Source organism: Tachypleus tridentatus, chromosome 9 (genome assembly GCF_004210375.1).
Source record: "Tachypleus tridentatus isolate NWPU-2018 chromosome 9, ASM421037v1, whole genome shotgun sequence".
NCBI classification, from domain to species: domain Eukaryota; kingdom Metazoa; phylum Arthropoda; class Merostomata; order Xiphosura; family Limulidae; genus Tachypleus; species Tachypleus tridentatus.
Genome location: NC_134833.1, coordinates 48,836,164 through 48,850,290, shown reverse-complemented (window position 1 = coordinate 48,850,290; position 14,127 = coordinate 48,836,164). Strand labels below are relative to the sequence as shown.

Genomic DNA, 14,127 nt, shown 5'->3' with positions numbered 1-14,127 from the left:
TTTCTGCAAGAGAAGCTTATTGTTTTTATTATGCTTGCTTAATCTAATGTATTTTATTTCTAAACTATTACTTTAACTAATACTAGTTTTTTACTTTTATAAAATTTTGACAATTTTTGAACTAAACGTTTATATTAGCAACTGCAAAAACTGAAATAATTCAATATAATATATAACAGTATCATGAATTATAGTATAAAGTTAATTGTAATAATGAAATTATCTTCTGTCATTTGAAAAGGATAAACTATCAAAAATTAGCAATGTTTTTCTCTGAATAGAGGCTGAATAGTTTCCTTATCTATAACTTTGGCCCACTAATTTTGTAAAAGGTGAAATAATTAATCTTACAGCATATTTATATTATGTAGTTGTCAGTAAAGAGTTATTAAAAACACCATGGTTAAAATTTTCTAAATTTTTATTTATTTAATTAAACATATAGTTTTGATTTACTCTTTATGTGGTTTATTTCTAATAAGTGAATGGATACATGTACTTTCATAAAATCTTGCTTCCCCTGCTAATGATGATTGGGTTCAAGTTTCTAATTTTTCAAGCTTTTTAAGGATATTTTAAGAAGTGAATCAGTAAGAATACTAATGTGATGTCTTATTCTTTTCAGCTCTTAAATATTATTGTCTGATCTTGTATAGTTTTTGTTGCTGAAATGGATAGTGTAGTTTCCAGGTTCATTGCATTACGATTAATTCCGAAATACACTTTAGGAGTTTACGTATATTTTTTTCAATATAATGTGTTGTTTTATGTTAAAGAGCAGTGAAGAAATTTTCAAACCTGTAGATTTCTAATGAACATTTTAAAGGATCTTTATGCACAAGTGACAGGGAAAAGTTAGACCTACTTCTGTTTTATTTATTAATTACCATATAATTTTTACATGAATTAAAAAAAACAAAATTTTCTAATGTTCTTGGTAAATATGATGACAGTTTAAAGCATATAAGTAAGTAATTTTGTTTAAAAATTTATAAAAGATAAATAAAAATTGTAAACAGAAAATGCCTTAGTATAGAAAATGTTCTTTATTACCCTGATCTGTTTTATAACCATTCTGCAGTTTTAATTTTCTTTTTATTGAGGTAACTAATTTTATAGAAATGTGATCTTGAAAATTTTTTCCTAAAAATTATTAGGTTTTCAAAAAACAATATTTATGTTTATAATCAATTAATATATATGTATATATTTAGTACACCTGAATATAGCAGTTTTTTGTTGATAAACATTTTATTTCTTGATTTTAAGGATTAATGAAGTTAACTATTCATGTAAGTGTGTGTGAATGGAAAATTGTAGGATAATTTTCCATAGTATAATAGATTGATGTTGGCAACAATTCTTTTTCAGTATTCATAAGTAAAAAAAATTTTTGACTAGGAGAGGGAGAAACTTCTTTTAGATTGGAAAATTTTCTTTTTCATTGTAGAAGACTGTTTTGAAGTATACTGTTGACAGAATATAGTATTTTTCAAAAGTTTTTTAACTAATCATATTCTTTTATTTTTATCACAGATTTGGGATCAACACTGAATTGAAACTCTACTCTTATTTGTTGTTTTATTCTTTAAACTGTACATGCCTATGTACAGGTTTTACATGGTGCATATAAATCATATACTGTTTATATGATGAACCTGATTTTTTCTTTTACATGCCAAAACAGTACTTGCATAATCAACATATCACCTGTTCTAGTACATAGTGTTTCTTTAACCCTGCCGTGCTTTAGCTTTTTAAGCTACTAGCCCATTCAGGCTAGTAAATACAATAGGTCAATGGCCATGAATTAAAATAATATTTACACAAAATGATTTTTTCTCAAGGTTTTAGGTACAAAAAATGGCATATAAAATAATTAAAAAGCTCAACATGTAAGTATATTAAACAACATTTAATCTATTTAATAAATAATTAAATATTGTAAATATAACAAATACATATATCAAAGGATGCTTTGAATTGGTTCAGTATGCTATAATTATAGATATTCATATCAATAAATTCATCAGTGTACCAGTGTTATCTCAAAAGAAGAAAATAATTTTCTGCTTGTTTATTAAGTTACTTGCTTTTCAATGTTTTTTAAACAAATTTGTTCCTTTGAGTATGAAAAGCTATATTTACTGTTTCAGCATGGAAGTGAAACAAGTCATGCACATTTAAACAGTCCAAAATAAAACTGAAATTAAATATTAAGCCACCATTAAGCTACTGGGTAAGCTTAACATCCAACTCTGTTAACATAGTAATTATATTATATGCATTTTATATTTTGATCATTTCATACTGCACTTGTTTTCTATACTTTGTAAACAATTTTTCAGCTGTTTGTACATTTTATAAGAAAATAAATCATTTGTTTAATTTTCAGTGTAGTTCTCCTATAGCTCCCAATTATTAATACAGTTAGCCTGTAGTACACTTTGTTTTATAGGTTGATTATGAGAGTGAAGGTGATGTGGTTGAAAAATATGAAGAACAGAAGCATTATGTTGATGGTGGCTCTTCCTCTAAAAATATTGTTCAGTACAAACAACAAAATAACACTGGCTCAGATGATCATTATTCATCAGTTCAGGTGAGACTGAGAGTTCGTAAAGAACCAGACTTTAGATTTTCTCAAAGATATATTTTGAGATTTTTGAAAAAAATTAGTTTGTTATGTATTAAATTTTTAGAAAATAATACCTATGCATGCAGCTACTTTGCAAAATGTTTCTGTAGAATGATAACTATGAATAGTTAAAGTTTGGGTGGTGCCTATTCAGGAAAAACTATTAAGGTTTTCATCTTGTAACTCTTAACCCTATGTGTATATTAAAGTCAAAACAAATATCATAACTTTTCTAATAGTGTTAGATTTAAAACAACTTTATCACGTATTTCCATAAACTTAGCAATAAAATTATAATTCAAATTGAAAGTTATAAATTTTTATCTCAGTTTTTAAATGAAATATTTAAATTCTTTGTCTTCACTTCTCTGAATCGTGTAACACTTATTTGCTCTGAATTGTTCATTTTTTATTTTCTCTCTACCTCTGTGTGATCTTAAAACTATTCCACAAATTACACACTTACAATAGAAAATGGTAATACTCCATAACCCAAGCACTTTTGAAAGGAGGACCTTTCTTCTTCAAAGGTAAACTGGGTATGGATGAATGTAATAAATTAATAAGTGATATATAAAGGTAGTTGAGTGATGTCAGATCTGGGCTTTTTGGAAGGGTTTTTGTCAATGCACTGTTGTTAAATGTGTCTCATCTCTGGTGTAACACAGCTGGAAATTAAAATGTTGTATTAAAAGGTGTTAGAAATGTTTTGCTTTAGAAATTGTCAAGAAAAACTATATTTGTGTTGTTAAGAGTAAAATGAAGGTGACACAAGGAGACTGACTGAAAAAGAAATGTCAAGCAGATTAATTCTGAAGAAAGGCATGGAAAATTATCACAAATAAATAAGCATTAGAAGCATTAGGATAAACATTAAAGCATTTACATTACATGAAAAAAATATAAATTATTTTTGACAGATAACCAACTAATGAATAGAGATTGCTGATTTCAGGATCTAAAATTATTTCACTAGGATGAACAGTATTTAAATTAGCAAATCAATATGTTTATTTTATCTGTCTATTAGCTTTAGTTTTAAAGTCCATTTCAATGCATATTAGAATGATGATAATAGAATGGCTGGGTTGGTTGAAGGTTTGAACAATAGGAAGATCTCTGTTGATGTTAGTAGAAAACTTATGGCTGTTGAAATGTTCAATAAGAGATCTTTAGTATGTTTTACATACTGGTGATTACATTTTTTGCACTGTATGAGGTAAATGATATTTTGTATTGTGCAAAAAATTTTAAAGTTTCTCTGCTTTTGCTTTTCAGAAAATGATTTGTGGATTTTATGAATTTGCAGGTTTGACAATAAGTTTTATTACATGGATGATAACCATTCTTTTGTGGGGTATAATTCACTTTTGCATGAACAAGGGTATCTTATAGTCTTCTATTTTTAGTAGGAGATAACAGTAACTTCAGGAATATACCAGAAATAAGCACACTTAACAACAGTACATTGACAGAAACACTTCTTGGAAGCCAAGTTGACCTTCATGACAGCACTGAACTCCTTTTATATGCTACTCATTCAGTTACAACACCATTCCCAGTTTATCCCTGCATTTTGAAACTGCTTGGATTATAGTTTTTTTATCATTTAATATCAAGGCTTCTTGAAACTATATGTTTTTCTGACATCATGAACACTTGCAATATAGATATCCTGGACCTAAAATGCTACTCTAGCCTCTAAGCTTCTTGTTTGATTGAAATATATACAATAATGTAAAACCCACATGCCTTTCTACTGCTAGTACATCTTGTCTGCCAAAAAATATGAATAATTTTCTCTGACACTTGATGTTGGATTATTTCTAACCAACAGGAAAAAAAGGCTCCCATTTACTGAATTCTCTATAATGCAAGCTTGTTCTGATTATAGTTTTTTTAATTGTTTGGTTTAATGTTTTTTCAAGTATTTTTTCGTAGTACAAAAATCACTTTGTATTCAGACTAACCAGAGTCTAAGTCAGACTTAGTCAGTAAATCCACAGATATTTTTTTAGTAGAAAGACTTTATTAAAAATTCTGATGTTTTGTATAATTTTCACTAAAAGCTTACCAAACTTTTGTGAAGATACTCTCAGTAAAGACAGAATTATATAGTAAACATTGCCATGTATAGTTTGACAGAAACAGGTTTGTTACAAAGCATCACTGTAATTCACAGATGATTATCATTTATGTTTGACTAATTTAATTGTTATATGGGATTAAAACTTATCTCTGTAGTAACTGAAAAACAATTATCATTGTGAACCAAACTTGTAAGAATCCTAGTTAAAATCACGTTCATGATATGTATATTACAAGTTGTCAATGTCTTTAATACACACACATGCTATCATTGTTTCATACTCCTTTAGGTTGTCTGAACTGTTGTTCACCTTAGCTTATATAATAATGCTATAAATGCAATGTCAAATTTGGTGCTACTTATTGCATGTAACATAGTTTATCAATTTTTGTTTTACTTGTGAAACACCATTTTACAAAATCATTGAGAGAACATTACCATAGTCTTTTCTTTAGGCAGCATATTTTTGTTTATAGTTTTCAGTTTTATTTTCCTTGTATCTCCTGATAATCTTGTTTGATGTGCACAACTACAAAATTAAGAAAGCTTATAAGTATATCTGGTTTTATGAATTGCTAAACTTCATGGATTTTAGGAACAAAGAGTGGTTTCTATGTGTTTGCCTTCTTCATATTTATTCAATTAATTTCAGTCATCATTAGTTATAATGTTCAAAATTATTTTGAATGTTGTTGTATTTGTTTATTAAATTTTTAATTTTAATGTAACATATTGCATTGTTAGTTTCATATAAGGATTTAAGACTAACACAAACCTGCTAATCTGACTAAATTTAGCTGGATACTTTTGGAAGCATCTTTCAAAATATCTTTTATTGTGATGGCATCTGGCTAAATCATTCAGTGCATTCTAATCAAAATAAGTTTTTGCTTTATGACATGTTTGGTTTATCACATCAAGTATTTCTGGCCAGTCATTTCGAATTGGCTTCATTAAATTGTTATATTTTAGATTTGAATTATATACTAAATTTATTTTTCATCAAAAATACTTTAATATTTCATATGATATTAAATCATTGAAAGATGAATTATTATAAGTAGCAGAAAGAGTTTTTGAAGTTGTTTTTGTTTGTTTTTTGAACTTTGCCCAAAGCTACATGAGAGTTATCTGCACTAACTGTCCCAAATTTAGCAGTGTGAGACCAGAGAGAAGGCAGCTAGTCATCACCACCCACTGCCAATTCTTGGGCTACTTTTTTACCAACAAATAGTGGGATTGACCGCCACATTATAATGCCCCCATGGCTGAAAAGGTGAGCATGTTTGGTGCGACAGGGATTTGAACCCTTGACTCTCAGATTATGAGTCAAATGCCTTAACCCACCTGGGCATGCTGGGCCTTTTTTTTTTAAGTTTTAAACAAATAACAGTTTAAAAGCTGAACTAATCTGGTTATTTTTGAGCCTTAGCTTATGAATGAGTAAGCTGTCTTTTACAAGAAGACTTTTTCCATCATATGCCACTGGTAAAATTTGAAAACAATATGAATGAATAAATTTATCAAACTCACCTGGGCTATGGTACATTGAACTAGATTTATTTGGTGTTTTTAAATTTCCATGCTTTTTCACTTGCATCAACTGCTTCCTTGTAGAAGAAATAAAGTAACCCAACTTCAAATGAAGATGTTAGAGATAGGTGATTAGGGATATTTGCTAATCAATTTATCATATATTAAAATGTTTTTAAAACCATGATATACAAAAAGATGTTGGCAATGTATGCTTAAGCAGGTGCTTCTCTTCTAGCCAGTATTTCACACCACTACCTAAAAAGAAAGCAGTGTGCAAAGCTATTTTTTAACATACAAAGAATATTTACTGATATATGACAAGGTTATAAAAGATGTTTATTTATAACCTTCAAGCATTAATATTTTACCAAAGTTTCATTTGTTCAAGTCTGCCACTGGGAGAACAGTATATTTATGGATTTACAATTCTAAACTCCAGGGTTCATTTCACTATGTTAGACAAAACAGATAGTTCAGTGTGGCTTTGTTCTAAAGATCAACAAACAAACCAATTGTTTAAATAGTCAGTGTTTCATCAATAAAATAAATAGGAAAATAATTTTAATGTCTTACATTCAGAATTTTCTTAAACTACTTTTTGCTTATGTTATACCAATTAGTATATTATAAATTCACAGCTAATAATCCATATTTTAATAGTATACAAGTTTTAAGTTATTAGTTCTACAAGGAACATTTTTAAAAATCCTGAATTTCTCCCAGTGTGGCACACACTTTGCTTCTCGGCATCTTCTCTATTTTATCCACCACCATTTCAAGTATGACATTTAAAAATAAATTAATCCCTATAAAATTGCCATTGCTCAGACAAAACTACAATTTTTCTATCCTTCAATTATTTGTTTTTAGTTACAGAGCTATCAAATAGCAAATCATATCAAACCTGTCACATTCTCCCTTTTAGGATTTGTTAATAGTTCTTGCTTACATTTAATTTTTTTATTACGTACTGCTAAGAGAAAGTCAGAGTTGTTGTACATCAAATAACATATAACCTCGTATTCTGAATAGAATGCCATCAAAGTGTTGATTTTGTTTATAATACAACTTCAGTTCTCATGAGAATCACAACAGCTAGCTTGTATTAACTTTTAAGGTTCTTGTCTCACAGTTAGAAAGCTAGACAAAATTGTGATTGTTAGAGGAAATTGCTTGTTTTTTGCATGTTATTTAATTAAATAAAATTACTAGGTACATTATTACAATTAGTATAAAAAAGCTTACATTTTAGCGACAATCTACAGCAAGAAAAAAGAAGTTTGACTAAACTTTGTATTTTCTTTTCCATTTTTATTCTCTATCTGTTCTTACAAAAGTAATTAAAATGTAAAAATAATAATAATTTTTTTAGGTTAGTTAAGATTAGATTATGTAAAATAAATAATAATATAATAAAAGTGTTTCCTGAGGTAGGCATGTGAGCAGCCTGTAATAGCTTGTGAGTAGTGTAATTCAGTAGCATAATGTAAGCTTTACATACCTTGATTAATTTACAACTTAGATTGGTATGGATAGTAGTTAGACATGGTTCAAATGGCAATAAAAATAAAATTTAGTTATAAATAGATATATTCTGTTATGAGCTTAAAGCTACATAAGACAAACAAATGTAATTTCATATTATAGCTTGAAGTCATTCTAGAAAGAAAAGTTAATTTAGATTCATTTCAATTTTGTTTTTGGTGTTTACAATGCCAGTCAAATCAACTGAGCCATTCTGAGATAGAGTTCAGAATATAACAGATAAAATGCAATGTTTTATTGATGAAAAATGTTTGAAATGTGTTAAGGAGGTTTTGGGGATTATATAAAGAAAATTTGCAATTTTGAGATGAGGAAAAGTATTTTTAATGAAAATTACTTTGTACACAGACTTCTTTAAAACAAATACTCAATATATTCATGGACAAATCTTTAAGTTCATTAAAAATTATTCATTAAAAATGTGACTTTTTTGTATGTGAAAGACATAATATTAACTGAAAGACTGCCACATTTTAAATCAGTAAAGATTTTAAAGATATTGTAAAGAGCTATATGTTATTAGTAGTTTTCATAAAAACTGTAAAATTTGTGTTTGCATTTAAGCACACATAACACAATATTTTAGTCTTTTGACCTACTCTTTAAAAATTAATGCCCTACTTATATTTTTGTCCCCTCTTCTATTGAAAATATTTTTGTGGGTACTCATGTAGGCTTCATTTTGGAACATTTCTGAAGGGAGCTCATATAAGTAATTTTATACACTCCAATGTGAAATTCTAGCATTTCTGTGAAGAAGTGACTTATGATTTCCAAAATTAAAATTTTTCCAAATTTGAAAATTTATCTTCTCTAAATGCTTCCACACATATTCTCAACCTCCCCACTTTCAGTGCATATTTTTTTTTTACTTGCTTGATTTAAAATTAAAGTCATCAGTGAGTGCAAGATGGAGTTACTGTGGATGAAGGCTATTGAAGACTATTGTTGCATAGTCACATCATCATACACTAGCACAGTTCATACTAAACATGTGAATTTAGGTTAGAGTTAACTCAAGGCTAGCAGTGTGGAAGTATCTTTGGTAGATGTATAAAATAAATTGTATTTTTGTGTGTGGAGATATCTACTGGAAATACATTTTCATATCAGGAAAATGTTAACTTTTTGTTAAATTTTTTGTGAAAAGATTCACAGATGCTTGAGATTTTATATGAACCATAAAATGAAATCTTCACAAGCTTTTCTTACAACACAGTTTGTATACAATTTATAAAGTTAAAATAAAGACCAGTAATTTCTTTTTTTAAAGTAAATTACATATCCAGAGTTATCATCACAGTTATGAACCTGTTTGTCTCAAAATGAAATTTATGATATTGTTGGTGTAAACAACAAATTTCTTACTTTTTTGCACAATAATTAAACACTCCAAAAATTAAAGAACATTATTTTTAATCCTTATACATACTAAAAATGTCATTCACATATATAATTCCAATAGTAAAATGGTATAAAAGAATGTGGTCAATTCATCAACCTTTTGTTTTTTTTCATAAGACAAAAAAGAAAAGAAAAAAGGATTAACTAGATACAGAACCAGTATGGAATGTACTATTGAACACAAATTAGTTTCTTTGTTGCTAAGTCAATTAAATTCAAAAATGCAAATTTTGGAATATATAAATCATATGGTTTGGCAGTAAAACTTAAATCTGCATGTAACTGTGCTGTTTCTTTCAAAGGGATGTTAATTGCCATATGAATTTGAAGTTTATCATAAAAAAATATTACTCAGCTTGATTTTAATTTTGAAAATTATATACCAGTTATTTTTTAAAGGAAATGTCATCAAAATCTCAGTTCATTATACATGTAATATCTCAAGCACCAATACTTTTTTAACAACATCACAAAATTACTATGTATTTTTTTTTTGTTGTTTAGCAAGTAAAAAGTCACAACTAGTTAAACAGGACTTCAGTAAACTCTCAGCATGTGAAGTTTCTAAATGTCCTGTTTTTATAACCTTATAATATAAAAATAAGTATTATTTATATGTCGAAAAAGAAATATACTTCATGAAATACATTTATGTGCACAACTTAGATGCATTTCTAAATCAAGATGTTATTTGCAGTATTTCTTCAGATATAAAGGTTGTATTTCTTTATTGAAAATATTAATAATCATTTGTTGATTTACTTGTCTTATTGCAAGCATGTTTATGTCAGTTCTATTACATAGAAACTGCTAATGAAGAAGCAAGCTTAAAAAATGATAAATAGATAAACTGTATTGGAACCTACCCTTAAGAAGGGCCAATGATAAATAAAGCTTCCATGCAAAAGAGAGCTTTTTCACTTATAACTTGAGGTTAAATATTGACTAGGTTAGTTGAGCTTGTAAATCCCTGCTTGTCTTATAAATTTGAAGATAAGTTTACAAGTCATATTACATTATTTTCATGTTATAGGAAATGATTGTACTGGTTATTTAAAACGTTGATCTTTTTTGCTTGCATATTATACTTGTTTTTAAGTGTTGTATACATTTAAGTGTTACCTTGTGAAAAAAATTGCATTCCAGCAGGTGAGTATCTGAAATGTAGTATAACCTACAGAAATGTATTTTCAGTTGATAGAGAAATTGGATTACTTCTTTAGTACTAGAAATCTCCATGAAATATCTTTTCATTTCTAACTACTCAGATGTCAACACTACCAACATATACGGATGTAAATAAAGGGTCAGGTTCAAGCCCCACAGGAACTTCTATTACCAATGAGCAAAAACATTTTACAAGTCAAAACCACATGATCCAGGATGCTGTGATGATTTCTCAGATACAAGTAAAACATAAAACTATGCTAGTTTTATAATGATACTGAAACAAATACTTATGTATGAGTATCTGAATATTGCTAGTAATTATAATTTGAACAAATAAAATTGTTCTTTAGCCTTACAGTAATTAAACATTTGTCTGTATTTTAAAAATTTATTCTCATAAGCTTCACCAGATTTATTAAAAAATGTGAACACTATTATTTCAAATTGAGAAAAGAAGGTGATCAAAATGACATTGTGTTTACTATTTTTTATCATGACTCAAAGGCAATTAACATGTATTTCTTGTTAGGAAACGTTAGGTATATTGTATACATATTTTGATTTAACTTACAAGTGGATTTTGATTTTGCAGTGATATTGCATTATTTCTGTGCATGACTTAAATTATTATGAAATAATAAGACAAGTTTCTTCGTCAAAGTATTGCATTTTCTTGAGCTTTATAACTTTTTTCTTAAAGTTATGTTAATTGTTAAAAAATGTAGAGGTTAACATGTGAAAGAATTACATTCCCATTGTATACACAAAAATAGGTAACATTTCTAATAATCTCAGGATTACTTTGTGTTTTCTTCCTAACTCAATATCAAGGTTTATTCTAATTCCATTTTTTGAACAACTCTGCACCCATCACCAATGCCCATGTTCCTTTTGTTCTTGATTTATTTTTTGTTTGACTTACAAGCCATTCTTCCATTCCTTTTCTAAGTTTCCAGCCTTTGAATTCTGTTTGCTTTCTTGAGGAAGGAACTCTCTAGTACCTAGTTTCTCATCTTTGTTTCTTTGTTATCACTTTCGTATGTTATCTCTCCTCCTTCCATTTTATATGAGGAACTTCATACCACTTCTTCAGCTATATCTCTCCTTACTTGATTCTTATCTATGTGGTGTTTTGGTGGGCTTTTATTCTTCACCTAGTTGTTCATGATAGTATTCCTAATTCACTGGAGACATGAGCTGAAGTTTTTATTATATTCTTACCATTTAACCTCTGCTAGTTTACCAGATCAGTCTGCCTTTACTTTGCCCATCCCAGTTTCCAGGTATTTTTCTTTTTCCCATCTACCCAATTCCAAACATCAGGTACGTTGTTTGTCTTATCAGTGACTGCCCTGTCAAGTTTGGCATAGTGAGTGCCTGTCTTTCTCACTTTACCAACCATTGATATCACTTTTCTGCAAAAAAGATGGATTTTTCTAATTCTCAGAACACTGCAAATCAAATAAACACAACATAACCATAAAAAATACCCAAATACTAAATAAAGAAACAAACATAAACAAATACAAAATTAAAGAAGCCTTACTTGTACAACAACTGAAGCCCAAAATAAACCAATACAAAGGAACATCTTTATACCTATATCAATATATAATCAAACATCAAAGCATGCCGGCTACATTCCTACACTCAATTACACAACCCCCTTCAAACATGTGGTCAGCTTTTGGTCAGTTACCTCTTTCTTTCTTTGTGAACCTGACGATGACCAAAGAAGGTTGAAACGTTGTTTGCTCCTCTACATAGAATTTTCTCAACCCGTACCAGCTGTTTTTACATATAGATTATTATTCAAACTTTAATATTGTATGTAAGTTAATCTCTTATTTTAAAAGAACACTCTTTAACGTATATTTTAGTGAGTCGTATGGCATGTTTAATGCAGCACTTTTTAAAATTAGATGTTTGTAATGTCAAAATACTAAGTCTATTGTTTCATACAAATAAGGAACTCAAATTACCAATATTGACAAGCTAGAATATAAAATACGGTAAAAATCTTGCATCTTTTTATTTGTTCAGATATGGCTTATGTACTAAGTAAATCATAGTGGTCATGTTCAACACTTTCCATTTTTAGAAATGGCCCTTTATATATTCTTAATACAATATATGACATGTGAATAATCAATCAACAGTTCAGAATGTTCCCTAGTGGTTTTTGCAGTCATTTTAATCTGTGAAAATGCTACCATGTTCTTTCAATCCAAGATTTCAAGGAGATAGGTTGTTTCTTTTGTCTACTCAATGTTTCATATTTTTTTAGACCTAAATATAGCTTAGTTACTGAGCCTAATAAATTATAGTGGGATTCTATGGTATCAGTATAGTTAAAGATTTTTTGGTTATGCAACTCTATATATGAAAACCTAACAAAAAAGTTTGTTTAATATTCTTTAAATGTGAAATTTTAAAAGGTTTAGTAACTTCTGTCCACCAGCAACCAAGCTCAAAGGTTGTAGCTGGAAGAGATAATTGTTTGCTTTACTTCTTTATTTATTGTTCTATACTTTAAGCAAGTAAGTTTCATAACTTATTTCAATGTAGTAATAGTCTGTATACATATATAAGGTATAACAATTTAAATGTTACTGTATAATAAAAAAATAAGCCTGTTGAAACACATCCAAAGCCAGGTCAGTTTTATATTATTGTATATGATTACATGAGTGCACTGCTTCAATGCAAGTTATGTAATTTTAGCTATGCATGATTGGAAGGTTAATATAATGAAAAATAACATACATAAATAGATAATATTATGAGACTTAAGGTACTTACACTAAATGTCTGTTTTTTTGTGTGATAATATGCAGCCATTCTAGTATGAAAAAAACATAATTTATATTCCTATTTTTTATGACGATTACGAGGTTGGTCAATTGACAGACCCCATATAGAATATAAAAAATAACTTATAAAGTCTTACTGAAAACAAACATTTGAAATGTATTTAAGAGTTTCTACAGATTAAAAAAATAATATTTGAGATTTTTGGGATGAAGAATACTTTTTCAGTCATAAATTGAAATCGCTTTGTTCTTGGACTATTAATGAAACAGATTCATTATTTTCACAAAGAATTGTTTAGTAAAAGTATTTCATTAATAATCTGTTTTTTTGTATTAAAAAAACTTGTAATTTTTACTAAACATCTGCCAAATTTTGTGAAAGTACACCTACTGTATCAAAAGTTTAGGGTAAATACTTTGTGTTTTCATATGTCTGTGTGAGCTTGTGTATATTATGCTGAGCCCATTATGAAGAGGTTAATATTACTTTTCTCAACATATGTCAGTTAAACAGTTACTTCTTTATCTGCCATATCAATTGTGTGGTTTGTACTTTAAAACAAAAGTTCAAAATTAGTAATAACATCAAACATATGAGTGTGCAAAACACACACACACACACACATGCACAGATATGTATATATATATTCATCCATACATGTGTGTGTGTGTGTGTGTTCCTTATTATGAAAATTCATAGCCAAATCATATATTTGTTGGTACAACTTACAACTTAAAATAATCAAGATTATATATCAAAAATAATGCAGCAGTAGCAAAATTCTTAAAATCAAATGAACAAAACTCAGGTACAGAATACATAAATATATACTAGTCATACATTTAATGCTGATTACATATTAGTTACCTATACATTGCTATGTCTGTACAAAAAGGAAATTGCATTGTCAAGTTTCAAAGCTCATTCTTGA

The 14,127-nt window shown here is 28.3% G+C and overlaps 1 protein-coding gene across 1 annotated transcript in view; it reads left to right on the top strand.

Annotated features, from left to right (window-relative positions):
* The window catches only part of LOC143227370 (uncharacterized), a 119,728-nt gene that overhangs the window by 16,136 nt on the left and 89,465 nt on the right, over positions 1 to 14,127 (top strand). Inside the window, exons 3-4 of the mRNA XM_076458824.1 lie at positions 2,459 to 2,602; positions 10,481 to 10,621. Of these exons, the coding sequence (XP_076314939.1) occupies positions 2,459 to 2,602; positions 10,481 to 10,621 (285 nt within the window). The remainder of the gene's footprint in view (positions 1 to 2,458; positions 2,603 to 10,480; positions 10,622 to 14,127) is intronic.